The following is a 27,344-nucleotide window of genomic DNA, read 5'->3' as shown; positions in this document are numbered from 1 at the left end:
AAAGGGAGCCTTGTGGAGGCAGGAGGAGAACCAGGGGGCCGTGGGGGTCTCGGCGGCCAGGAGAATGTGTGGGCCCTGGCTCTGAGGGCCAGCTCAGCCTCAGCAAACACATGAATTGCATTCCAGCACCTGCAAGACGAAGCCAAATGTCTTCCTGTTTTTCTGCTTTCTCTCAACACCTCGGCTTGCATGCCCTTTTATCTCTTTCCATCCCACCCTGGGATGTGCGAGAATTAATATGCCAGCAGGGTTGACCTTGGCTATGAACTCCTGACATTGCCACGGGGAAGCACTCAAAGAGGAGGGCTAGGAGGCCGGAGGCAGAGCAGGTGCACAGGAGAGGGCTTGGGCTCCACGTGCAGAACCCAGGGTGGCCCCCTAGGGTGTCCCTCTGTGATTCTGTTTCAGCCTCTCCATTCTTGCATCCCAGAGCTTTCTGGGCTCACACTTGAACTCAGCACCCACTGGCTGTGGCACTGGGCAGAGTTACAGAGAGGGGAGAGGCAGAGAGAGAGAGAGAGAGAGCGAGCGCTGCTGTGTGAAGTGCACACCAAATTTTTGAAAATGCAGAGTAAAAGAAGGTGAACCATCTCACTGACAGTTTTATATAGATTGCATGTGGAAATGGCATTTTGGATCTTGAATTAAAATAGATTATTAAAATTAATTTTAGCAGTGCCTTAAATTTTTTTAAAAATACAAATGAAAGCCAGCCTCAGACCCCGTGACTGGACATTCTGCACGGAGTGACAAGAGGACCCGGTCGCGGACAACGACAGGGTTCAAAGCCGAGGCAGGCGGCCCCTGGGAGGGGGATGTGGGCGGGCGGGGGCGCAGGCCGAGGAGGGGGTGCGGTGGGGAGGCGCGCCCTGGGTGGGCTCCACAACAAGCCCTGGTTCAGGCGGCAGAAGCACAACTCGGCCCACGGCTCCCTCCTGAGCCCTGCGTGGAAGCGGCACTCGGTCCCGCGGGATGGGTGGACAGCAGGGGCCGGCGCCACCAGGGACCAGGGCGGCTTGGCTGAGCCCGAGGCTCGCGGCGGCTCCCGCGGCTGCAGGCGGCCGGGGCGCGGGGCCTGCAGGTGCACGGAGCCTCTCCCTTGATCTCGGGCGCGTTTTCTGTCTGAAACTGTGAATACACAGACGAAACGCCGCACACGCTTAGAAGCTGGCAAATCACGCCCGGAGCGGGGCTCCTCGCCGCAGCGGCTGCCGCCCGGGGGCGCCCCGAGCCCGGTCCTGGCCCGCTCCGCCGCGCCCCCTCTCGGGCGCCCACGACGCGGCCGGGAGCGCGGGTCCGCGGGGTCACCGCAAGCCCCCAGTCCCTCCGGTGCACCCCGCAGCGTGGGGGCGGCCGCCTTTGTTCTCCGCGGCGCGACGGCGCGGGCAGCGCGCGTGGCATCCTGAGGAACACCACCACCACCACCACCACCTCCCGCAACCCGTGAGGACCCCCGGCCGCCCCTCGCGATGCGCCAGCCCGGCCGCCGGCGCGCCCACCTCCGTCTGGCCGCGGGGCCCGGCCCGCGAGCGGCCCGCGCGCCCTCCCGCGTTCCGGGACGGGCCCGCCCCCTCCGCGGCCCGCTCGCCGCAGTACGAGCCGCCTCCCCGCCCCCGCCCCGCGCCGCCGCCGCCGCCGCCGCAGGAGAGGCGGGGAGGACGGAGGGAGGAGGGCGGCAGCGCGGGGAGGCGGCGGGGCCGTGCCCAGAGCCCGTCCCGGGCGCCGGCGAGCGCGCTGCGGCCGCGGCGGGAGGCGCCATCCGCGGCCGCGGGAGCCGCCGCGCCTCGTCCTCCGCGCGCCCCGCGGCCGCCTCCCTGCGCCGGGGAGAAGCTCCCGCCCTGCGGAGCGCGGGGACCCCTCTTCGTCCTGCTGCTCGCGACGGGGGTCGCCGCCAGGCTCGCCGAGTGCGGGGGCCGGAGCGCAGGGGCCCGCCATGGCTCAAGCGGCCAAACAGCTCAAGAAGATCAAAGACATCGAGGCGCAGGCCCTGCAGGAGCAGAAGGAGAAAGAGGAATCAAGCAGGAAGCGCAGGAACCGCTCCCGCGACCGAAAGAAGAAGGTAGGAGGGGGCCCGGCAGCCCGGGCGCGCGGGAGGGCGCGGGGCGAGCCGGGGCGCGGGGCGCGCGGGGCCGCTCAGCACCTTGGACAGAGGCCGGCGGCCGGCGCGGTTCCGGGACCAACTTTTCCCGGTTCCCCCGCGGGCGGCGGTGGGCTTGGCTGCGCTGCCCCTCGGGCTTTGCGGGAGAGCCGGTTGGCGCCGCTCCGCCCGGCACCTCGGCCGGTGAGCCCCCTCTTCCTCTCCGGCGCGGGAGCACCCTGCGCAGGTCGCTCCCGCCCGAGCGGTCGCTGCCCTTGCCTGACCGTTCCCCGACACCCCGGGGTCCCGCGGTGAAAGGGAAGGCGCCCCCTCGCCGCATTGACAGCGTGTGGTGTTGCTGTCACTCTGCGAGGGCAGCCCATCGGCGCGCTGGGGACGTGCCTTTGCAACCAGGCACAGGTGCTGGCCGGCCTGGCCTGAGGGCCTGGGCAGAGGACAGTCCTGCCTGCGGGCAGGCGTCAGGCGGCCGTGAGGAAGGGCGCAGGGATGCAGACCCCCCCCCCCCCCCCGCCCCAAGCCACTGTTGCCGCTTTCTGCACTTCCTGTCTGGGTCTGGGGTCGTCTCCTACCCCCTGATGGAAGCACCTCTGCTTAGAAGCACCGTTGGCTGTGCCCACAGGGAGGACAGTGAACAGGCCCGGGGCTCCAGCAAAGGGGTCCAGGGATGTCCCTGTGAGATCGGGGGATGGAGCTGAGCCCTGGCTCCGGGAGCCACCGTGACCGGAGCAGGCATTGTCCTGGCCGCCAAGCTCCTTGACCAGGGCATGGACAGGGGCGCAGGCCTTGGTTAAGAAGGAAGCAGGTTTTTTCTCCTTCTTCTTTTTCTGAAATTGCCTCATTCTGAGAAAGAAGTTTGGAGCTGGCTGCCTGGCACAGAGCGTGGGTCCCATGCGGCTGGCCAGCAGGAGAGCACATCCAGCCATCTCCTGGAGCTGAGACGGAGGGGCAGAACGCAGCCCCCCGGACGTGGCTGTGCGAGAGCCGCCTTGTATAAATAGTAGTTTTGCAAAGGCACCGCTGCTTTAGCAGGACCCACAAGAAGCCCCCCCCCCCAAGCCCACCAGTGAATCAGACTTGGAGAGGGAACCTCCTGGCGGGCCCCTGCTGGGGTCTGCACTGCCAGGGCCACTCTGGGGGAGCGGGGTGGGGGGGCATGGGGTCTGTTCACCCACTTCCTTGGCAGGGATGTCAGCTTCCTGGTGGGACATGCTTGCCTCCCTTGTCACCCAGGAGCCCAGGGGAGCCTCTCCAAACTGCTCACCCAGGGTTTTCCTCCCACTCTCTCCAGTTTCCTCCTTGACGCTCTTGATCCAGTTGTCAAAACAGAACCACCCCTCCTCCTCCTCAATGCCCTCCCCAAGTCTGTGCCCCTCCCTTGAATAGGACTGGGGATCCGACCGTCTCCAAGACATGTACTAGAGGGGGCGATTTCAGTGTTCTTTTGGCTTCTTTGGTTTTTACCTGGGCGTTTTTGGTAAACGTTGTTTCCATTCCACGGTGCTGGGTGATGGCGTGCTCCCCTCTGCCCCAGTTGCGTTGTTTTGTTTTACTAGCAGGTCACAGCATACGTACTGCGCCAGCGAGGTCCAGAACTCTTCCGTACAGGTTTTCCGTGTTTCATGCAGCTTCCTGGGTGCTGTGGTTGATACGGTTGGAAGGAAATCTTAATTCAAAGTGTGAGCCATGATGGCAAACTTGAAGACTGATTCTTTGGGTGTGGGGTGACCTGCTATTGGGGGGGAGAGTCTTGGGATGCTTCCTATGTACTCGATCATGATTGGGAGTCCTCAAAGCCATCAGGCTGGGCTGGAGAGCCATCTCGGAGGACAGAGTTCAAATTCACAGCAAAATGTAAAGTCGTAAGAAGGCAGAAGGCCCTTGGAGGCAATGTGGGGTGGGGGGAGGGCATTGCAGACGGGAGCAGTTGAAGTTCACGTGGGGATTGGTTGAGCAGAGCGCTGGGGGTTAACCTGAAGGTTCATGTGAGGTGAAGTCTAACTCAACCCAGTTTTCCTGGAGGCAGTCATTTCCCAAGGCAAAGCGTATTAAAAGCCAGCCCCGAGCAGTCGAGAGTGCAGAGGGGCTGCCGGGTCCTGCGCCTTTCTTTCCTGGGTCAGCACGGAGAGAGAGAATTTCAGACCTGCAGACCAGCCTTCCGTTCTAGCTCCCGTGTGGCTGAGCCAGGGGCATGGTGGTGGCGGTGGGGGGCTGACCGAAAGCGAAGGCGTTTGTCCCGTGGGTAACCTACTTCGCGGGGACTGACGGGGCAGGAGCGTGTCCTCTGGTTTGTAGAGATCCTCGCGGTTGTAAGTTCCGCGGTGGCTGCGGTTTCTGTAGTTGATGGTCTTGTGTGGGAAGGCGCTCGCCCAGGGCGCTGTGTGATGGCGGGGGTGGCAGTGGGGGAGTGGCAGAGGCTGATTGTGATGACACAGATGGAAGCCACCTCGACACAGGGAACTGAGCTGAGGCTGGCGCTCTGGCAATGCTTGCAGTCCTGTGGGCTCCATTCAGTTTTCCAGCTGGGCTAGTTCAGGTGCTTAGCATTGCAGCTGCAGCTTGAAACGAAAACAAACAAAAACCCAGCATCGATGGCCTTGCTAAGTCGTCCTGCCTCTGAAGGCGGGCGTGTATGAAATAAGTAAGCCGCAGCGCGTGTGTAAAGCAGGCATTTGTATCCAGAATCGCAGCTTTCGAGAGCTGCGGAAGCCCTCGGCACAAGCATGTGTGTGCTTTTCATGTTCACCCGGAGCCGGGGTGAGGAGTAAGGAGAGGAGGAGCGGGTGGTTGGAGAGAGCGCGAGGCAGAAGGTGGGAAGGGGGCAGAATTCAGGGCAGGAGCAGCGGGCGAAGGGGTGGGAGACACAGAGGGAGAGGAGGGAGCCACCCACTCGGCCGCTGTTCCCTGCCTCCTTGTCCACCTGCACGACCCTGTGGCCCAGGCGAAGGGAAAGGCGAGGTGTAGCTGTGGACCCGACAGTGTCTGGCACACAAGCAACACGCCATGGATGCTTCTGGGATGAATGATTCCATGGAGCGACGAGTTGATCTTTGTTTCTGCTTGCCTGCCTGTTACTGGGGTGAACAGTGCACTCACTGGTTGACTTTTGGGGGCCCTGGAAGGAAGCCCGACCTTCCTGTCTTTTCCCATCTCTCGCGAAGCAGTCAGGGTTGGAGGCGGGCAGCGGTTCTGTCTCCTCTTCTGTGCTGGGGATTCCACCACCACGCGTGTGGCTGGGTCCTTCCAGGGCCTGCGGTTGTCTAAATGTCGATCAGGAGGTCTGTGGTGTTTGCACAGGCCCTGAGGGCCCAAGTCTTTACAGCTAGGGATGGAGGAAGGGTGTGTGCCTGGGAGCCAGAGCCGTGTCTTTGGTCGACCCATTGATGGGGATCCCTGGGAGGAGATTTGGGGAGGACCCGCAGGAGCCTGGAGACCTCAAAGCTGGGCTGAGCACAAGGGCAGGGTGGAGGGGGGGTGGGAGCCGGAGCAGGTGGAGGTGGAAAGTTAAGCAGGACAGTCTTGTTGGTCTGCCGCTCCCGTGTGCAAACAGCCTCTGCAGTGAGTGCAGAGGGTGATCCAAGGAATATCGGGCAGGTTGAAAGAGACCAGTGCTCCACCCGGCATTCTCTCACCCCGGGATCCTGTGTGCGCGGCACTGCTTGGCTGATCTGTGCCGCGGCATGAACTGCTGTTGGGATCTGCATGGCATCATTGTGCATAGCACACAAAGCATGAAAAGTTCAATCGACGACTCACAAGTCCCTAGGCATACCCCGCTGCTGCTGACCCTGCTCTGCTGTTTCTTCTTATCTCAGCACGTGGGGAGCCTCCTGTCCAGCCCTGACCCTCCTTCACCGCTGCAGAGGTGGTAGCAGCTCGGGGAGCTGTACCCTGGGAGTTCCCGTAACTGCCCAGCCACAAATGAGCCCGGGAGAGCCGAGGAGCTGTGACCCCTCATTTGTGCCTCTGCAGTTTGCACTGGGCGGCCCAGAACCGCTGACCTCCCCTTGAAGGAACTGAGCCAACCCCAGGCTCTCTCTGTCTCTCTGGCTCCCAGCGACAAAGTCTCTGGCTCACCAGTTCTGCACCGTTTCCTCTCCATAAGGCACTCGTTTATTTGTGTGAGAGGCAGACAGACAGACAGAGAGCACCCATCCAATGGTCATCTCCCCAAATGCCTGTTATGGCTGGGACTGGGCCAGGACTCAAGTCAGGAGTTGGAACTCAGTGCAGGTCTCCCACATCAAGGGCAAGAACCCCATTTCTTGAAGCTGCCACCTATTAGCAGGAAGCTGAATCAGCAGCAGAGCTGGGACTTGAACCCAAGCCCTGCGATCGGGCATGTGAGCAATGAACTTCTAGGCCAAATGTCTGCTCACAAGGCTGTACTTTTCAACAACACTAGTTTTTTTTCTCTTCCTTCCAATAAGCAGGAGCAGACACTAAGTGGATGGATGCTTAGTGCCATGCACGCTCCGTGTATGCTGGCCCATCCCGTGTGTGTGTACGCGTGTGTGTGCGCGTATGTGCGTGTCTGTGTGACACCTCTGAACGTTCACTTTTTCTGCCTTCCGTGTCAAAGCCCATCGCACTTTCTAGAAGGAAACCTTCTGACTGCCTGTCTGAACTTCTCGTCACTGCAGCCTTTGTCCTGTTGTGTTTGTCACGTGTGTCCAGACTTCCTGTCCCATCCCTTCCAGTGGCATGCCAGCTCCTGGAAGCCCACGCTTGAATCTCTGTGCATAGCCGCTCAACACACGTGGGTGGCTCAAGTTGCTCTAGAAGCTACCTTGAACTGGACCTTGAACTAGACCCTTTGGTCTTTCTGTTTGACTCTGGAAGAGTTGACCCTAAGAACTGGTACCAACTCAACATGATGTTGCCCCCTTAGATTATTCTGGCTGAAGCAAAATCTGTTGCTGCCATCTGTGAGGGGCATGTAAGCTCGGCTTTGTGCCCTACCTCCATTTCTTGTTCTCAGAAGGCCCCAGGGTCTCCGTATACCAGAGTCCTGGGCCAGGAGCCAGTTGCCCAGGTTCTGTCATCAGCAAAGTGTGCATGAATGAGCCTCTGGACGAGCCGGTGGGTGGAAGCTTCCTTCTCTCTTCCCCGTTCCCTGCCCCAAATTGAAAAAAAAAAAAAAGATGAAACTCCATGTATCTCAGGGGTTATCTTTGATAACCGGTTATTGTTAATTCAGTCAGTCATTCTCATGATTCCTGTCTCACAGCACGTCACGGGGCTGCAGCAGGTGCTGCATTGGCCAGGAAGACCAACGCATCATTATTTCAGTACTGGTAAATGAAAAGAGGCGACTTTACACTGTATCCTCATTTCATCTCCAGAAAGGACGGGGCTTTCTCCTCTGACAAGATTCACTGTCTCAGCTGTGCTCATCACTGGCCAGGATCCGGCCTCTCGCTTCCCTGTGGGGTTGGGGGCCGTCAGTCTTGGTTGACATCCTGTGTGGCACGTGCAGCTGTGGAGAGGAAGGGGATCCAATGGCAGATTCCAGATTGAGAACACCATCACCGTCAGGCCCTGGTCTGTCGGGCTGGAGTGGGTGTTACGGGTGCTGGAATGCCTTCCGTTATGGCATCTCAGGGTGCACACACAATGCAGTCTCCATGAAAGGAAAGCTTGCCGTAGATGCTCAGAGCTGGCTGTGTGTGCCGTGAGCGTTGTTGGTGTGAGTGCTCAGAGCTGGGCTGTGTGTGTGCCGTGAGCGTTGTTGGTGTGAGTGCTCAGAGCTGGGCTGTGTGTGTGCCGTGAGCGTTGTTGGTGTGAGTGCTCAGAGCTGGGCTGTGTGTGTGCCGTGAGCGTTGTTGGTGTGAGTGCTCAGAGCTGGGCTGTGTGTGTGCCGTGAGTGTTGTTGGTGTGAGTGCTCAGAGCTGGGCTGTGTGTGTGCCGTGAGCGTTGTTGGTGTGAGTGCTCAGAGCTGGCTGTGTGTGCCGTGAACGTTGTTGGTGTGAGTGCTCAGAGCTGGGCTGTGTGTGTGCCGTGAGCGTTGTTGGTGTGAGTGCTCAGAGCTGGGTGTGTGTGCCGTGAGTGTTGTCTGGTGTGAGTGCTCAGAGCTGTGTGTGTGCCGTGAGCGTTGTTGGTGTGAGTGCTCAGAGCTGGGCTGTGTGTGTTCTGAGTGTTGTTGGTGTGAGTGCTCAGAGTTGGGTGTGTGTGCCGTGAGTGTTGTCTGGTGTGAGTGCTCAGAGCTGTGTGTGTGCCGTGAGCGTTGTTGGTGTGAGTGCTCAGAGCTGGGTGTGTGTGTGCTGTGAGCGTTGTTGGTGTGAGTGCTCAGAGCTGGGCTGTGTGTGTGCTGTGAGCGTTGTTGGTGTGAGTGCTCAGAGCTGGGCTGTGTGTGCCGTGAGTGTTGTTGGTGTGAGTGCTCAGAGCTGACTGTGTGTGTGCCGTGAGTGTTGTCTGGTGTGAGTGCTCAGAGCTGGGCTGTGTGTGTGCCGTGAGTGTTGTTGGTGTGAGTGCTCAGAGCTGGGCTGTGTGTGTGCCGTGAGCGTTGTTGGTGTGAGTGCTCAGAGCTGGGTGTGTGTGCCGTGAGTGTTGTCTGGTGTGAGTGCTCAGAGCTGGGTGTGTGTGCCGTGAGTGTTGTTAGGTGTGAGTGCTCAGAGCTGTGTGTGTGCCGTGAGCGTTGTTGGTGTGAGTGCTCAGAGCTGGGCTGTGTGTGTGCCGTGAGCGTTGTTGGTGTGAGTGCTCAGAGCTGGCTGTGTGTGCCGTGAGCGTTGTTGGTGTGAGTGCTCAGAGCTGGGTGTGTGTGTGCCGTGAGTGTTGTTAGGTGTGAGTGCTCAGAGCTGTGTGTGTGTGTGCCGTGAGCGTTGTTGGTGTGAGTGCTCAGAGCTGTGTGTGTGTGTGCCGTGAGTGTTGTCTGGTGTGAGTGCTCAGAGCTGGCTGTGTGTGTTCTGAGTGTTGTTGGTGTGAGTGCTCAGAGTTGGGTGTGTGTGCCGTGAGTGTTGTCTGGTGTGAGTGCTCAGAGCTGGGTGTGTGTGCCGTGAGCGTTGTTGGTGTGAGTGCTCAGAGCTGGGTGTGTGTGTGCTGTGAGCGTTGTTGGTGTGAGTGCTCAGAGCTGGGCTGTGTGTGTGCCGTGAGTGTTGTTGGTGTGAGTGCTCAGAGCTGGGCTGTGTGTGCCGTGAGTGTTGTTGGTGTGAGTGCTCAGAGCTGGCTGTGTGTGTGCCGTGAGTGTTGTTGGTGTGAGTGCTCAGAGCTGGGTGTGTGTGCCGTGAGTGTTGTCTGGTGTGAGTGCTCAGAGCTGGGCTGTGTGTGTGCCGTGAGTGTTGTTGGTGTGAGTGCTCAGAGCTGGGCTGTGTGTGTGCCGTGAGTGTTGTTGGTGTGAGTGCTCAGAGCTGGGTGTGTGTGCCGTGAGTGTTGTCTGGTGTGAGTGCTCAGAGCTGGGTGTGTGTGCCGTGAGTGTTGTTAGGTGTGAGTGCTCAGAGCTGTGTGTGTGCCGTGAGCGTTGTTGGTGTGAGTGCTCAGAGCTGGGCTGTGTGTGTGCCGTGAGTGTTGTCTGGTGTGAGTGCTCAGAGCTGGGCTGTGTGTGCCGTGAGTGTTGTCTGGTGTGAGTGCTCAGAGCTGGGCTGTGTGTGTGCCGTGAGCGTTGTTGGTGTGAGTGCTCAGAGCTGGGTGTGTGTGTGCCGTGAGTGTTGTTGGTGTGAGTGCTCAGAGCTGGGCTGTGTGTGTGCCGTGAGCGTTGTTGGTGTGAGTGCTCAGAGCTGGGCTGTGTGTGTGCCGTGAGCGTTGTTGGTGTGAGTGCTCAGAGCTGTGTGTGTGCCGTGAGCGTTGTTGGTGTGAGTGCTCAGAGCTGGCTGTGTGTGCCGTGAGCGTTGTTGGTGTGAGTGCTCAGAGCTGGGCTGTGTGTGTGCCGTGAGTGTTGTTGGTGTGAGTGCTCAGAGCTGGGCTGTGTGTGTGCCGTGAGTGTTGTTGGTGTGAGTGCTCAGAGCTGGGTGTGTGTGTGCCGTGAGTGTTGTTGGTGTGAGTGCTCAGAGCTGGGTGTGTGTGTGCCGTGAGCGTTGTTGGTGTGAGTGCTCAGAGCCGGGCTGTGTGTGTTCTGAGTGTTGGTGTGAGTGCTCAGAGCTGGGTGTGTGTGTGCCGTGAGTGTTGTCTGGTGTGAGTGCTCAGAGCTGTGTGTGTGCCGTGAGTGTTGTCTGGTGTGAGTGCTCAGAGCTGTGTGTGTGCCGTGAGCGTTGTTGGTGTGAGTGCTCAGAGCTGGGCTGTGTGTGCCGTGAGTGTTGTCTGGTGTGAGTGCTCAGAGCTGGCTGTGTGTGTGCCGTGAGTGTTGTCTGGTGTGAGTGCTCAGAGCTGTGTGTGTGCCGTGAGTGTTGTCTGGTGTGAGTGCTCAGAGCTGGCTGTGTTTGTTCTGAGTGTTGTTGGTGTGAGTGCTCAGAGCTGGGCTGTGTGTGCCGTGAGTGTTGTTGGTGTGAGTGCTCAGAGCTGGCTGTGTGTGTGCCGTGAGTGTTGTCTGGTGTGAGTGCTCAGAGCTGTGTGTGTGTGTGCCGTGAGTGTTGTCTGGTGTGAGTGCTCAGAGCTGGCTGTGTGTGTTCTGAGTGTTGTTGGTGTGAGTGCTCAGAGCTGGGCTGTGTGTGTTCTGAGTGTTGTTGGTGTGAGTGCTCAGAGCTGGGCTGTGTGTGTGCCGTGAGCGTTGTTGGTGTGAGTGCTCAGAGCTGGGCTGTGTGTGTGCCGTGAGTGTTGTCTGGTGTGAGTGCTCAGAGCTGGGCTGTGTGTGTGCCGTGAGTGTTGTTGGTGTGAGTGCTCAGAGCTGTGTGTGTGTGTGCCGTGAGTGTTGTCTGGTGTGAGTGCTCAGAGCTGGCTGTGTGTGTTCTGAGTGTTGTTGGTGTGAGTGCTCAGAGCTGGGCTGTGTGTGTTCTGAGTGTTGTTGGTGTGAGTGCTCAGAGCTGGCTGTGTGTGCCGTGAGTGTTGTTGGTGTGAGTGCTCAGAGCTGGGCTGTGTGTGTGCCATGAGTGTTGTTGGTGTGAGTGCTCAGAGCTGGGTGTGTGTTCTGAGTGTTGTCAGGTGTGAGTGCTCAGAGCTGTGTGTGTGCCGTGTGTGTTGTCTGGTGTGAGTGCCCTGAGCTGGGTGTGTGTGTGCAGTATCAATGCCTTGGTAGTTGGGTGACATAGACCTGGGGCTCCCACTAGGACCTGCCCAATGCAGAGCTTACTCTGGACCCCTGCACTTGGCGGCCTTCTTTGGGCCCTAGGAGCCCCGTGGGACAACCCCAGCTCTGCTGGGTTCTCATAGTCACAATTGAATGACTGACAGGCTTTCGGGGAGAGCTGCCCTGGGTGGAGAGTGGAGCTGGTTGTTCATGGAGAGACCTGGCTGAGGTCGCTATCCAGGCCCATGGCCCCCGCGTGGATGCTCAGGCCTCGGGATAGCTGTCTTGTCTCTGGCTGTGTCACAGACTACTCATTTCCACTTCCCGCTCGGTCTCCGGGGCGCCTGTCCATTACAGCGTCCTCCTGTCCGCACCTAGTCCTTTTTAATGATGTGCTGATGCCGCAGTGAGCCTCTCTGCTCACCTGGGATGTCTGATTCTTTTGGGGACAGGTGAGTTGGGCAGAGGTGAGCAGGGCAGGGGGAGAAATCCATAGAGTGAGCCTTGGGCCAGGGGCACGGCCCTGGAGAGGGGTGTGGCCCTGGGAGGGGGCGTGGCCCGGAGAGGCGGTGCCTGGAGAGGCTTCCCCCGTGGATTGGGTGTCAGCTTGCCCTTCAGCCAAGGAGGGGCTTGAGTGCAGGTGCAAAAGCCAGGTCTGCAGGGGGGTGGTGGAGCTTGTGCAGGCCCAGCGGAGGAGTGGAGACAGTGGCCGCGGCGGGGGGGCTCCAGACGGACGCCGTGCAGACAGGCGTGGGTGGGCGGCTGTGGGGAGCCGAGCGTGGACCCTGCGCGGCGGCGTCCAGGAGGCAGCGTGCGTGAATAGACATCAGCGGGGACTCCTGACGCGGTGTGGGGTGACCTCAGCTGAGCTGGGCAAGGAGCGGCAAGGCAGGACAGGGACGCATTGCGGTGAATGTCAGGTGTGGCACCCCCCACCCCCGGGGCTCCGCGTTGCTCTGGGGCCGTTACCGGCCAGCGGACCCATGGCACTCATGGTGGGTTCACCTGGAAGATACGAGGTCCAGCTGGGTGTCCTTAAGCTGATGGAAGTATCCAGAAGATGTGCGTGTAGACACCATGGGGTATCCTTCTGCCTTCCAAAGGATGCAATCCTGTTGTTTGCAACTAAATGGGTGCAGCTGGAGATCTTCGTATGAAATAAGCCAGACGCTGACAAGTGCTGCAGGTCCCTCTCACACGTATGAAGTTAAGTACATACGTGTATCTCTGTGTATGATCTAAACTTGAGATAGTGAGAGGGAGGCAGGCGAGGCTGGGGCGTAGGCTGCATAAGGGTCCCGGCGCACAGTGGGGTGCATGGAGCAGGTTCTGGGGCTTGTCGCACAGTGGGGCGGCCTGAGTGCACGTGGTGGACGCGTGATGTCCAGTATAAGCAACTGGAACAGGGCAGCTGGGAGGTGACACCCAGAGAAAGGACAAGGCACTGGAAAGGCAGCCGCCTGCCAGGGCTGGTGTGTGCTGTGTCTTGTATGTGCTGAAGTGTCGCACTGTGCCTGTTATGATGCGCAAGTCTTGCATGTTGAGCCAAAATTCAAAAGTAAAGGTAAAAAAAAAAAGTGACCATGCTATGAGGAAGCAGGGAAGGAAGGGACTGGAATTGGGCAGGAAGCAAGTCCACCCTGGCTGGAGACGGTCGGAGGGAGGCATAGCCCATTTACCCTTCTTTGAAAAGTAAGATTTGCTGATTTATTTGAAAGAGCGACAGAGAGAGAAAGAGGGGGAGAGAGAGAGAGAGAGGGGTCTTCCATCTGCTGGTTCACTCCCCAAATGGCCGTAACAGCCGGGTCTGGGCCAGACAGAAGCCAGGAGCCAGGCGCTTTTTCCGGGTCTCCCATGCAGGTTCAGGGACCCAAGCACTTGGGCCATCCTCCACTGCTGTCCCAGGCAGATTAGCAGGAAGCGGGGTCGGAAGTGGAGCAGCCAGGACTCAAACCCGTGCTCTGAGGTGGGATGCTGGTGTTGCAGGCAGCAGCTTAACCTACTGTGCCACAATGCCGGCTCCTCTTTTTAAAATTCTTTCCTGCATTTTCAAACATTCTGTGTGACATTGCCACATGGAGAAAGAAGAGACAAGACAGAGCGTGTTCTGCTTGTCTGAGATGGTGACCGGGCTGCTGCATGGCCCTCGTCTTCCGAAGACCAAAGCTGGAGTTTGCAGATGACGTCAGAGCCTTGGTGAAGAATTCCAAAGCGATGTGACGGCGCCAAGGAGGTAGTGGTGTCCTGGCTCCGAGTGGAGCTGGAGCGTGGTCCCGAGGAGTCTGGGCAGCTGGGTCTTGGCGCGCTGGGCCGTCCGTTGTCAACCAGCTTGAAAATGTGTGTGTGTTGGGTCTGATACTCCAGTCTGCAGCCAGGGTGAGCTTCCAGAAATGCAAATCACATCTCGATACTCCCTCCTGGAAGTCCTGCTGTGGCTTCCCGATTGCCCTTAAGTCAGGGCCAGGCTTGCTCCTTGGGTTTCCGGGGCAAGCCCTCTGGTCCACCCATGCTGCCTTGCCGGTTTCTCTTCCTTCCCTCTGCACTGCACTGGGCTGTACCCAGAACTGTGTGATGCTTTGGATGCGTGTGCCCTCACTTCTTTTTAAGTCTTCCTGTATGGGGGACTGACTTCTCATCGGAACTGCATTTAAAATACGTGTGTGTATATATATTAAATATTTATTTATTTGTTTGAGAGACAGAGTTATAGAGAGAGAAAGGGAAGGAGAGAGAGAGAGAGAGAGAGAGAGAGAGAGAGGTCTCATCTGCTGGTTCACTCTCCAAAAGGCTTCAATGGCCAGAGCTGTGCTGATCCGAAGCCAGGAGCCAGGAGCTTCCTCCAGGTCCCACGCAGGTGCAGGGGCCCAAGCACCAGGGCCATCTTCCACTGCTTTCCCAGGCCATAGCAGAGAGCTGGGTTGGAAGAGGAGCAGCCGGGACTCCAACCGGCGCCCTCTAGGATGCTGGCACTGCAGGCAGAAGATTAACCCACTGTGTCATAGCACTGGCCCCCTAAATGAAGATTTTGAAAGAATGGACCACTGTAGGGAGCGAGAGGTTGGCCTAGTGGAGTTCCCCGTTGGAGAGCCTCTGTCTAGTTCTCAGCTCCAGCTCTGACCCAGCCCCTGCTGACGCACACAGTGGGGATGGTTTGAGTGCTTGAGTTCCTGCCACCCACGTGGGAGACCTGGATTGGGTTCCCAGATCCCAGCTTCAGCAAACCCTGACTGTTAACGGCATTTGAGGAGTGCGCCAGCGGCCGGGAGCTCTCTGTCTCTCGATTAAATAAGTCAAAACATTTAAACGCATACATAACATATAGGCCCCTAAGTAAGACTTAGCAGGTGGAGTCGGGTCCCTCCTGATGGCATTGTTGCCTTGTGTATGATTTGAACGCAGTGAGCTCCTCTCCTTGGATGACAGAAGGTTGAGTTCAAGGTCCGCAGTGGTCATCCAGTGTTGCTGCCGGTTTCTCAGGAGAATTAGGAAATGTGAACCCGATGGCAGGCTCCAGTTCAAGGGAAGAAAGCATGCTAGCTTCAAAGTCTAGAGCTGCACTGGGTTTACAGAGGTGTCAGAGGCACCCTGAGCCTGGAGACTTGGCGATTTCATTCTAATGCCGTTTGAGAGAGTGGCGTTGGTGTCTACCGTCAACAGCACTCTGGACGTGAGACAGCTTCCTGCTGATCATGGGTCACGCGGTGCTGTGGGTAGGGAGGCCCGTCCTCAGCTTGTCCAGCCTGTGATGTCTTCTCTGAGAGGGGGCGGGGACCCAGTTCCTGCCTGTTGAGGCTGAGCAGTGTCTTGGAAGATTGATTTATTGGGAAGGCAGAGCGACAGAAAGGGAGAGACAGAGAGCGAGGTGGTTAACCCACTGCTGGCCTGCAATGGCCAGGACTGGGCCAGGCTGAAGCCAGGAGCCAGGAGCTCCATCCAGGTCTCCCACGTGGGTGGCGGGGGCCCACGCCTTTGAGCCATCTCCCACCTGCTTTCCCAGATGCATTAGTTGGGAGCTGGATCGGAAGCGGAGCAGCCGGGACCAGAACTGGCTCTCTGACATGGGATGGTGGCGTGGCGGGCGGCGGTGCAACCCCCCGGCCCCTCTTTTGAGCAGCTGCACCGTCTGCTTTAGGTTGGGCAAACCGTCGTCAGTCTGTCTTCATTTTTTTTTTATTTTTTTGAGGTGGAAAGAGAGCTACCTTTGGATCCACTCCCCAAATACCCATCGCAGTCAGGGCTGGGCTGGGCTGAAGCCAGGAGCTGGAAACTCAACCTGGTCTCCTGTACGGGTGGCAGGAGCCCAGTTACTTTAGCCATCCTTGCTGCCTCCCAGAACCTGCATTGACAAGACGCTGGAATCGGGAGCGGAGCCAGGACTGAAAAGCAGGCGTGCTCTGTGGGACCCAGGCATCGTAACCGTGAGGCTGGACGCCGCTCCTGTGTGTGCATTTATTTAACAGTGCCTTCTTGGCTTCCCTTTGGACTGCATCTTGAACAGGCAGTGTGGCTGCATTTGGGCACTGCAGGCCCAGGTGTACGACGAGGCCGCCACCCGGGCTGGATGGCCAGGACGTTCCCGGAGGCTCTGGGCTGCTGGGACAGCCGCAGCGCCACCTTCGGACTCTCCAGGAAGACTTTCCGAGGCCTCTCCAGGGAGCTCATCCCTCTCCTCTCCTCGCTCGTCGCTGTCTGTCAGTGCCGCCACAGCAGCCTCCTAAGAGCCAGTCCAGCCTTCACCTTGCAGTTAGACTCCCTTTCTTTCCTTAAAGCACAGATTTGATAGCTGTCACTTCCTGTCTGCTCAGATCCTCCGGGGAGAAGCCCGGCCTCTTTTCCTGCAGCCACAGGACCCCCCTGCTCTGCTCTGGGTCTCGCTCTTCGTCGCCCGCCCTGTGCTCCCAGGGATCGGCTCCGGCTCTCGCCTCTGCACCTTGCCTGGCTGTTCCCCCTCCGGAACCAGCCCAGTCCTTTTTATTCGTCCTCTGGCTGCCTGCAGGGAGCTGTCCCCCGGCCTGGGTGCTACAGAGACGGTGCCTGCCTTGAGGGAGGCTGGCACCTACGTGGCCAGGACCCCTTTGCTCTCTGCGGCTTCTCAAGCCTTTCTAAGAAGTCATAGTGCAGAATGACACCAGCGCGTCACCTGGCACCTCTCCGCTAACTGAGCCTGCGTGAAATCTGGATTAAAGGGACCTGCTCTCCCCCTCCCCACTCCAGACTTGTGAGCATTGCCCGTGTGCTGGAGAGGATTGGAAGAACAAGCCTGGAGCCACAAGGGCTGGTGTTCGATTCCAATTCTCCTTACCCTCTTGTGTGGCTTGGGACGTCTCTCTGGGCCTCAGTTTTACTAGCAAAGTGCTTTGCCAGGAGTTTTTTGTTTGTTTAAAATTCAATTTGAAAGGCAGAGTTACAGAGAGAGAGAGAGAGAGAGAGACTTCCATCTTCTGGTTCATTCCCTAAATGGCTGCAACGGCTGAAGCCAGGAGCCTGGAGCTCCATCTGGGTCTCCCATGTGAGGGGCAGGGGCCCTAAGCACCTGGGCTGTCCTCTGCTGCTTTCCCAGGCGCATTAGCAGGGAGCTGGATCGGAAGTGGAGCGACTGGGACTAGAACTGGTGCCCGTATGGGGTGCCGGCACTGCAGGGAGAGCTTTTAAGACTCCAGTTATGTGGATTCTCAAGGGCACAGGGCAGAATGGTTTCCAGCCACCAGCTGGCTTGCCCTGGCCCCAGTGTGCGAAAAGGCATACCTCGACCTAAGGGGCTGACCTAAGTCGCGTCCAGCTCTGAGACGTGCCAGGCTGCGGGGTGTGTGGGTGACAGCAGTGCATGCAAGACCCTGTGTTGCACCCAGCGTCTGAGTGCCCCAGCACCTGCCCTGCCATGGGCAGAGAGAGGAGAGGAGGGTGCGGATGGTCCCCCGGGGGTGCATGTTGAAGGCTCCGCGTCTCGCTGGGCCAGTGTCATTGTCAGGCTCCTCGTGACTGCTGCAGGGGCCAAGGCCAGCCGGGGCCTCTTCGCTCTGTGTTTGCAGCAGAGAGAACCTCTGGGAAGGCGCGCTGCACCTGTCTCAGGTGAACAGGGATGCAGGAGGCAGAATGACTTCTATTTTCGTGCAAGGTGACTGGATCCGTCACATGCTGGCTGCTGAGTAGATTTCAAGGTCAGAAGCAGAAGGGGCCTCCCTGCAGCTTGGCAGCCACAGGAGCCTCTGGTTCCCACACGGGAGGGAGCCGGCGCCCCTGCGCCCCCAGGGCCAGGCAAGCCCGCCACTCTGCAGAGCGCGAGTCGCACACGGGCCTGGCCGGCTGTGCGGGAGCTTGTCTTTAGGAGGCCAAGGGGATCTTTTTTGGCAAATCCCAGTTCCCTCATTGACTGTTTTCGGGAGTGGTAAGGACTTCCGGGTCTCCCACGTGGGTGCAGGGGCCCAAGCACTTGGGCCATCTTCTACTGCTCTCCCAGGCCATAGCAGAGAGCTGGATCGGAAGTGGAGCAGCCGGGACTTGAACCGGCGCTGCAGGCGGCAACTCTATCCGGCTGCGTCACAGAGCTGACGCCGGCTGCCTGATTTTAGACTCCTCTCCTCACTGCTGGGGCTATTTTGAGGATGACACGAAGCAGATGAAGTGCCTGGGAGGGGGTGGGGAGGTGAGGGGCAGGAGGCCAACACTTCCCACGGAGCCGTGAGCCTGCTGGGAGCCTGCCGGTTTCTATAGGTTCTACACCGTGCGCTCAGACCACTCGGGGTGAAACTATTCAGAGAAAGGGTGGGTGTTTGGCACGATGCTTAAGGCACCGCTTCGGGGCGCCCACAGTCTGTATGAGAGCGCCTGACTGGAGTCCCCGTTCTGCTTCCGATCCCAGCTTCCTGCACATACACACCCGGGGAGGCAGCAGCTCAAGGAGCTGGGTCCCTGCCACACAGAGGGAGAACCCAATTGAGTTTGGACTCCTGGTTTCGGCCTGGCTGTCGCATGTGGCTGGTGCAGACATTTGATTGCTCTGTGTGTGTGTATGTGTGTGTGTGTGTGTATACCAGCAGATGGAAAATCTCTGTCTCTCTCTCTCTGTCTCTCCGTAAAATAAAATTTTCAAATGGAATGAAAACAAAAGCATCTGTTTTGAACATGTGCGGGCTTCCCCCCCCCAACTTGTTGTTCCCCAAACAATGCAGTCTAACAACTATTTCCATTGCATTAGTTATTATAAGTAAAGAGAGGAACACAGTGGCACGGGGGACAAGGCGGGATATTGACAGCTCCAAAGACAGACACCCCCAGTGAAGAGGTGGACACACATAGGGGCTCGGACGCTGGTATCATCTGACCATGCTCTGGCCCCAAATTCATGCAGGTGTTTAAATCCCCGACTCCTGTGGCCTGGCATTATGGCATAGGCCTGTGATGCCAGCATCCCTATGGGCACCTGTTCACATCCTAGCTGCCCCACTTCCCATCCAGCTCCCTGCTAATTGGCTGGGAAAGGCAGCGGAGGATGACCCAAGTTCTTGGGCTACTGCCACCCAAGTGGGAGATCCGGATGAAGCTCCTGGCTCCTGGCTCCTGGCCTCGAATCGACCCAGCTCCAACCATTGTGGCCATGTGGGGGGTGAACCAGCAGATGCAAGATATTGCTCTCTCTCTCTAACTCTGCCTTTCAAAAAAAAAAAAAAACATAAATTTTTAAAAATAAAAATGCCCAGTGCCAAGTTCATGGTGCTGGGAGGAGTGGGGACTTTACCGAATCTTGGTGTTCACAGAGGGGCCTATGGGGGAGATCCTTGGGTCACTGGGCAGAGCCCTCCAAGGGAGTCCTTGCAAGAGGGTTCGCTGTTGAAGCCTGCTGCATTGGCCCCAGTGCGGTGCCTGCCGCCTGCCGTACCACGTGGCCCGCTCTCTGTCTGCAGGCTCCACCACGGCCCTCTGCCGTTCAGAGCCCAACAGAGCAGAGCCTTCCTCTTCGTAACAGAAAGCTGACTGAGAGGGATGTGGACAGACGCACAGAGACGCAGGCAGGGTGTGTGTGTGTGCAGACACACAGGGGTGTGTGTGTGTGTGTGTGTGTGTGCGCACGCGCAGATGTACAAGGCAGTACATGCACAGTGCCCTGGTCCTGCCCCTGCCCCTAAGAAAGCCCACTTGCCCGCTCTGGGTCTCTGGGCCTCCCCTGTAGAATTCAGAGCCGGGCTAGAGAGGCGGCGTCGCGTTCTGGAAGATCCCACAGCCCGCTCCCCGCGGTCTGGAGGGAGGCGGTGACTTGTGCACGTCACACAGCTATTTTGAGTGGCCCAGCCAGGTCTCCAGGCCCAACCCTTCTGTGTTCGGGTGAGAAATCCCGGCGGCGAGCCTGGGAGGGCAGGTGGGTGGGGGCCCACGCTGTGAGAAGGCAGGAGGGGTATTGTGCCCGCGCCGCGTGGACTCAGGCCCACCGAGCAGAGGCACAGAGCGCAGCACCTGCAGAGATGCCTGTACCACGCTACCGCGCTGAATTATTCAGGACCTGCCAGGCGGCGGTGCTGGGGAGAGGCTGCCAGGGAGCCTGAGCTCACGCCGGGGCCTGGTAGCCAGAAACGTGCCCTGGATACATCGTCCCACGTGGGTCCTCGTCACAGTGCCCTAATTAGTGTTCTTTGGTGCCGTGAGCTGCCTGGGGTGTGGTCAGCGGCTGGCATGCTGACAGCGTGGCCTGGGCTGCACACTCGCCTTGTTCTCTGCGTCTGGCCTCGGGCCCAGGCGGCATCGCAGGACACGGCCGTGGGTCCCAAGTGCAACCTACCCATTCTGCAGGCCTGGAGACTGAGGCCCGGGGCAGGGGCTGCTACTTCTCCCAGGTTCACAAACGACCATCAGCACCAAGAAAAAAAATTTTTAAAAAGCCACCTCTTCTGGGTTGCCCTCCCAGAAGTAATCGCACCCTCTTTTTATTTATTTATTTGAGAGACAGAGAGCGACCATCTGCGGGTTCATTCCCCCAGTGCCTGCATCAGCCGAAGCCAAGAACCAGGAGTTTAGTCTCCGTCTCCCACCCAGCCACGTGAGCCACCCAGAGCGCATGTTAGCAGGAAGCCGGACTGCAGGAGCAGAGCCAGGATTTGAACCCAAGCCCTCCCGTGTGGGATGTGGGCGTCTGACCCGCTGTGCCACACGCCCGCTTGGTGTTCCATCAGCACTGCTCACCTCCCCGGCGTTGTTCCCGCAGTTCTGTGTGTTCAAATCGGGGTCAGCAGACTCCCCCGGGGAGAACCAGGCAGCGAATATGCCGGCTTCTCCTGCAAGCGCTCAGCACCTGTCTCGGTGGTGTGGAAGCAGCCAGAGACAGCACCCAAATGAGCGTGACCGTGTTCCAATAAAACTTTATTTATAGACACGGAAACTTCCAGTTTGTTTCATGATCACACATTACACGATGTTATTTTTTTTCCCCTGCGACCATTATAAAAAAAATGCTAACACCCTTCTAAGGCCATCCAAGACTGGCAGCAGGGTTTAGACCCGGCCCCTCGGGGACCATTTGCCATGCCCTGAGTTAAAAGCGTGCTCACCTGGGGCTGCTGTTATGGCATAGAGGGTAAAGCCGCCATCTGCGATGTTAGCATCCCGTATGGGTGCTGGTTCGAGTCCCGGCTGCTCCACTTCCGATCCTGCACCCTGCTCTGGCCTGGGAAAGCCGTAGAAGGTGGCCCAAGTGCTTGGGCCCCTGCACCCACATGGGAGACCTGGAAGAAGCTCCCGGCTCCTGGCTTCAGATCAGCCCAGCTTTGGCCGTTGTGGCCATTTGGGGAGTGAACCAGCGGATGGAAGACCTCTCTCTCTCTCTCCCTCTCTCTCTCTCTCTAACTCTGCCTTCTAAAAAAATAAATAAAATCTTTGAAAACAAACGTGTGGGCTCCTTGCTCTGTTGTGCGCAGTTCCTGGGTCACGTGGCCTCCCAGAATGGGTGGCTGAGTGCGTGAATGCGCTCCCTGGCCTCGGATGCAGGTGCACAGAACAGCCACCAGGAGCTCCTGCACGCCTCAGCCTTCCGTTGGGGGAAGCAGGCTGGGTAGGAGTCAGTGCTGCCATCTCCCAGGCAGGAAGACTGAGCCCCTTGCTTCCTGCCGGCGGGGGGCGGGAGGGAGCTCCAGGGAGCCGGGCCAGTCGGGAAGCATGTCCGGGCGTGTCTTTGAGTGTGGAACTGAAACCCACCTGGTGCCTCGCCTGGGCGCAAGGCCTGTTCTTGCTGGCTCAGCTTCCTCACTGCATCTCGCTGGCACGGTGGCCCAGAGTCTGCTCCTCGGGGAGGGATTGTTACACGTGGCTAAAATTAGATGTTTTGTTTGAATTATGCTAATGTGGCTTAATTGCCGGAGAATGCCGGTGTCTTCAGCACACCCGCACGCACGCTGGGGCTCCTGAAGAGCGGTCTACCCGAGGCTGGTGCTGTGGCTCCGGGCGGGCGCCTTCCATACCTCACTTGAGGTCTCCCTGCCGGCTCGGGGCCCTGCTCACCTTCCACTGCTGCTCCTGCTGAATTTTAAGCACCCCGCGCCTCTGTCTTTCTTTAACCCCGCCCCCACCTGTGCACAGGGAGACCCCTGCCCGGGTCCGTGGGGAGGTCTGGGGGTCCTGCGCCTTCGCCTTTGCCTGTGACTTAGCGCCTGTGCAGACAGGAGTGCATTCTCTCGCCAGCACCGCCTGTGCCTGCATCAGTCTCTACAGGCTCTCCTCCAGCCCCCGGGCGGGGGCACCCTGTGTGCTCTCTTAGTTTTTGTCATTTCTGTCTCATGACGCATTTGACGGGAACGGGGCAGGGAACCCTGTCCGCGTCTAAAATGTTTCCGCGTGAGCTTTTCCCGGGTTGTGTTTCAGAGATCTACAACAGCCACGGCGGCCACACTGTGTGCAGGCACACTGGCCGGCTCCCCTCAGTCTCTGCCCTCTGCCTCGTGCTCCCACAAGCCCCGCTGGCCTCCAGCTTCCTGGGGCTTGCGTGTTTCACAGTCGCTCTCTCTTCCCTGCACCTGTCACGGGGCTCGCTCAGTGCATCTCCAGTCTCAGCCTAAAATGTGGCACCCTCAGGAAAGAGCGCTTTTCCGAGTTTAGCCCGATGGTGCCCACCGAGCACCCATGCACCCGCACTCCCACATTCCAGAAATTTCCTTCCTGACCTGGGGCGACCAGTGCTATTCCCGGTGCTGGGAGAGCAGGGACGTGGCTATCTCCCTCCCACTCTCTTTGCAGTGGCGCACAGTAGGGGCTTAGTGAGCCAGCATGGAATGACGCGAATCCTTGGAGCTGCCATGCTAGTCTCATGTCACAGATGGGAGGCTGCAGCGCCGAAACAGCCGTCCCAGGACTGCGCAGCTGGAGGAGGGACTGGCCTTCCCCCCGCGCTTCTGCACCACGGCCAGTGCTCACCAAGAGCCCGCTCCTTGTTGTGCAGCCCGGAGCTCAGGCTGTGACAGGCGTCCGCCGTCTGGCCTGGCCTTGGTTGCCCGTCCCATGGGACAAGTGACTGCTCTCCTGCACCCCTTCTCTAACTAAGGGGACGCCTCCTGAAATAGCTCCTTGTTTGTCTAGAAATTGGACACAGAAAACTTTGACTTGCAATGTTTAAATATTGTTCAGTAGTGGCCGGCGCTGTGGCTCACTAGGCTAATCCTCCGCCTTGCGGCGCCGGCACACCGGGTTCTAGTCCCGGTCGGGGCGCCGGATTCTGTCCCGGTTGCCCCTCTTCCAGGCCAGCCCTCTGCTGTGGCCAGGGAGTGCAGTGGAGGATGGCCCAAGTGCTTGGGCCCTGCACCCCATGGGAGACCAGGAGAAGCACCTGGCTCCTGCCATCGGATCAGCACGGTGCGCCGACCACAGCGCGCTAGCCGCGGTGGCCAATGGAGGGTGAACCAACGGCAAAGGAAGACCTTTCTCTCTGTCTCTGTCTCTCTCACTGTCCACTCTGCCTGTCAAAAAAAAATATTGTTCAGTAGCGTTGTGGATTGGCAGAGATGGAGACAGGAAGAGAGCTTCCATCTGCTGGTTCACTCTCCATATGCCCCCACCAGCGGGGGCCAGGGACTCATCCCGGGTCTCCCATGTCACTGGTGGGGGTCTCATTGCTTCAGCCATCACCACGGCCTCCCAGGGTCTGCGTTGGCGGGAAGCTGGAGTCGGCAGAGGACTGGGGACTAGAATCCAGCCAATGCGGGTGTGGGCATCCTGAGGGGCCTGGCGAGGGATTCCGGAGGCTTCCTTCTGCAGTCCGCAGCGCTGAGTTGCAAGCCAGGCCTTTTGGTGGTGGGAAGGGCAGACCAGGGCTGCTCCTCACTGGCTGAGCCTCAGTGTTCTTAGCTGTAAAATGGGCCAGCATTTCTCTCTTCAGTCTTTCCCTGTGACTGAAGTTTGGAGGTTCTATTAAATCCTCTCCCCCACCCCAGGTGCACGGTCGGGGGAGAGCCAGGGCCAGAGGCGAGACTCAAGGTGTTTCGGGGCAGGAGGACATGTGTTGGGGGACAAGGAAGCGAGCCCTCGGGACAGGGGAGGCCCAGCCGGCACCAATGGCGTCAGATGCTTCTTGGATGCCACGGAGACGTCAACTCTGGAGCTGAGCCAGGGAGGGCCCCACTGCTGGGGCTCTGGGGAGAGGGAACCAGCATACATACCCTGGCAGGGGGTGTGGGCTAGGAGCAGGCGACGCTCCTGCCCCTGCCGTGTGCTGGCTGCCAGCCCGCCAGCCCGTGTGGGTGGGTATGTGTGCATGCGTCTCCGAGTGCACCTGTGCCGTGTGCCTGTGCACCTGTGCCCGTGTGTGTGTGCACCTGTGCTGTGTGTGCCTGTGCACCTGTGCCGTGTGCCTGTGCACCTGTGCCGTGTGTGCCTGTGCACCTGTGCCGTGTGCCTGTGCACCTGTGCCCGTGTGTGTGTGTGCACCTGTGCTGTGTGTGCCTGTGCACCTGTGCCGTGTGCCTGTGCACCTGTGCCTGTGTGTGCCTGTGCACCTGTGCCGTGTGTGCCTGTGCACCTGTGCCCGTGTGTGTGTGCACCTGTGCCCGTGTGTGTGTGTGCACCTGTGCCGTGTGCCTGTGCACCTGTGCCGTGTGTGTGTGCACCTGTGCCGTGTGCCTGTGCACCTGTGCTCGTGTGTGTGTGTGCACCTGTGCCGTGTGCCTGTGCACCTGTGCCCGTGTGTGCCTGTGCACCTGTGCCCGTGTGTGTGTGCACCTGTGCCCGTGTGTGTGCACCTGTGCCGTGTGTGTGTGTGCACCTGTGCCCGTGTGTGCCTGTGCACCTGTGCCCGTGTGTGTGTGCACCTGTGCCGTGTGCCTGTACACCTGTGCCCGTGTGTGTGTGCACCTGTGCCGTGTGCCTGTGCACCTGTGCCCGTGTGTGTGTGTGCACCTGTGCCATGTGTGTGTGTGCACTTGCTCCTACTTGTGTACCTGTGTCCGTGTGATTGTGCATCTGTGTGCGAGTGTACCTGTGTGTTTGGGTACAGGCTCCGGCAGGTGCAGCAGCCACAGGTGTAACCCAAATCACGATGGAGGGGAGGTGCCCCTTGAACCTCCTTTCCCGTGCCCACTGCCTCCCAACCCCTGAGCCTTGTAAGACTGGATCGCAGCGAAAAAGACGAAAGAAAAGAAGGCTGGGAGCACCGTGGCTGGGTGGGCGCCCCTCACCCCCGGCCAGTGCCTTTTGACACTTGTCATTCCCCAGCATGGGGGCCAGAGGCGCGATCCCTCCTCTCGGCCGTGAGGAACCCTGGCTGGCACAGCGAACGGGCTCACCGTGCTGTGCAGCCTTGGTGTTGAGGCTGGGCCCACTGGGTGGCGCCGGGGTCTGGGGGTTGGATGACTAGTGGGGGTCAAGTCAGCTTCACTGCCTGGCACCTGGCTGAGCCACTTGTGGCTTTTCTCTCCTCACCTTGGCGGTTCAAGTGCAGTTCGGCAAGGGACCACGGGTGGCTCCAGACCCCAGAGACACCTGTCCCAGCAGTCCCGTTATGTGCACCTGTCCCCACCTCTCGGAAAGACGCCCGCAGGGTCCACTCCACGGGCTGCAGGTGGAGCTGCTCCATCGGTGCAGCCGGGCGTTGGCCTTGGAAATGAACCCGCCAGCTGTTCTGTTCCGCAGCTACCACTGCTCTTTCCCAGGGCCCGGCACGGCTCTCAGTAGAAACTCCATAGAAGCCGGCAAGGATGGGAATAGAAGTCAGATCCAAAATAGAGGCCTTTCCCGGTTACCTGTGGGGCCTTCTCTGAAGGCAGCCACACGGGCTCTGTGGCTGCGGCCGCTACAGGCCCAAGAGGTGGCCTCAGACAAGGGGCGGGTGCCAGCCCTCGGCCTAGTGCACTCGTGGCTACGGATTGCCCCTCTGTTTAGCTGGGCCCCGCTGCTCCCTGCTGTGGGCCTGGCCCTGCAGGATAGTCTACCCCAGGCCATTGGCATAGCTGAGAGGGGACAGGAGAGGCGTAGGGGGGTGGCTGGGTTCCTTCTTCCTGCCCCTTGTGCCCCTGAAGTCCTTTGCGTCCTGCTCCACCAGGGCTCTGGCCCCCAACAGGCAGGGACCCCCGCGTCTCTCCGAAGGGCCCCTGTGTGTACACGTGTTTGTGCACGTGTGTGTGCATCTGTGTGTGCACGTGTGTGTGCATGTGTGTGCACGTGTGTGTGGTGTGTGTGTGCAGGTGCTGATGCTGAGCTCACCTGGACTATCTGGCTCCTGGAGGGACATATCTTCAGCCTCTCCTTGGTTCAGACACATCGTGCTGGTGGCCAGGTCTCCCCAAGCCAGACACGAGGTGCTTAAGGAAAAGGCAGCCTTGGTTGGGGTGTGGGGCCTCAGAGCTGCAGGGCCGGCTGGATTTAAAGTGACAGGCACGAGGCTCCTGGTGCCCCTCAAGAGCTGGCCGGTCGGGGAGCCCCTGCAGGCCCCCAGACAGCCTGGTTTGGAGGGCCCCGGCGTGTGCGGTGTCATGTGCTTCAATCTTGTGAGAGCGTGCCATGCCAGCTGGGGTTTCGGAGTGGGGCCAACTCCGATGCAAATCCCAGCTCTGCTGCTTTGTCACCCCAGGCCGGTCAAACACCCTCAGCCTCAGTCTTCTTGTCTGTAAGATGGGGAGGGACTCCTTGACCAACCTGGATTTGACTGTGGTCACTGCACAGAGGCGGCCTGCAGAAGGAGGTTCCCAGAGAGAAGGGGAGCCTGTCGGGGCTGCATGGGGCAAACGTGACGTCACCGGCTGCTGGGCCAGCACTGTGGGGCCCGCATCCTCGTCTGAGCGCCGCGCCTACTGCTGCGCCATTGCAGCCATTTGCGGACTGAGCCAGCGGACGGAAGATCTCTCTCTCTTTCTAATTCTGACTTATTAATCAATAAAATAAATGTTTTTTAAAGAAGAGGTTTAAAACATTTATCTATTAGTACTTATTTGAAAGGCAGGAAGAGAGAGAGAGAGAGAGAGAGAGAGAGAGAGAGAATCTTGCGTCCACTGGGTCACTCTCTAAATGCAGCCTGCAGCCAGAGCCAGGAACCCCTTCTGGGTCTCCCACGTGGGTGCAGGGCCCAAGCACTGGGCCAGCTTCTGTTGCCTTTCCAGGCCATTAGCAGGGAGCTAGATCGGAAGTGGAGCAGCCGGGACTCGAACTGGTGCCCATACAGGAGGCTGGTGTCACAGGTGTGGGCTTGGCCCGCTGTGCCGGGACACCTGCCCCAGGAATTGAGTCCCGTGTTCCCATAAGCCACGTCACCTGGTGTTCTGCTGTGAGGTCCCTGCCGCCAGAGACCTGGGCCTTCAGACCCCGGCTGGGAGCCATTTGGGGCGGGGGAGGAGGTGCTAGGCCAGAACTTTCAGAATACAAACCATCTTCCTTCCTTCCCACCCTGCAGTTCCCTTTATAACGCAGGTGGGGGTTATAGAGCCCAGGGCAGCTGGGTGCGCACCCAGGGGTGCTGCTCCCTGTGGCCCCGAGGGCCCCCAATGCCTGGCCTCCGCCCTCACGGCCACCTTCACCTCATGTGGCCTCCCAGAAACACAGCTTATTCAGCAGGGAGAGACCGGGGCGTGGGCTGCTGGGATCGGAGCTGGCTGAGCTCAGACCGTACCCCGTGTGGCTCTGGCACGCTTTGCACCTGCGCTGTTGCTTTTCTGGGTCTGGAATGGAGGAAAAGCAACTTTGAAGGAGCCCACGGGG

At 59.2% G+C, this 27,344-nt stretch overlaps 1 protein-coding gene across 5 annotated transcripts in view; it reads left to right on the top strand.

Annotated features, from left to right (window-relative positions):
* The first annotated feature begins 1,709 nt into the window (after window positions 1-1,709).
* The window catches only part of ANK1 (ankyrin 1), a 185,092-nt gene continuing 159,457 nt past the window's right edge, over window positions 1,710-27,344 (top strand). For 2 of the 5 annotated variants that reach the window (XM_070068600.1, XM_070068601.1), the window contains exon 1: window positions 1,798-2,059. In XM_070068600.1, coding sequence (XP_069924701.1) covers window positions 1,934-2,059 — 126 coding nt within the window. In that variant the 5' untranslated portion in view covers window positions 1,798-1,933. Of the gene's footprint in view, window positions 2,060-27,344 lie in introns of all 5 variants that reach the window. The other 3 variants (XM_070068598.1, XM_070068599.1, XM_070068605.1) reach the window with 2 other exon arrangements.

This window comes from Oryctolagus cuniculus, chromosome 2 (assembly GCF_964237555.1).
Source record: "Oryctolagus cuniculus chromosome 2, mOryCun1.1, whole genome shotgun sequence".
Taxonomy (NCBI): Eukaryota; Metazoa; Chordata; class Mammalia; order Lagomorpha; family Leporidae; genus Oryctolagus; species Oryctolagus cuniculus.
Note: the sequence above shows the minus strand (reverse complement) of the source record. Positions and strands in the feature narration are given on the sequence as shown.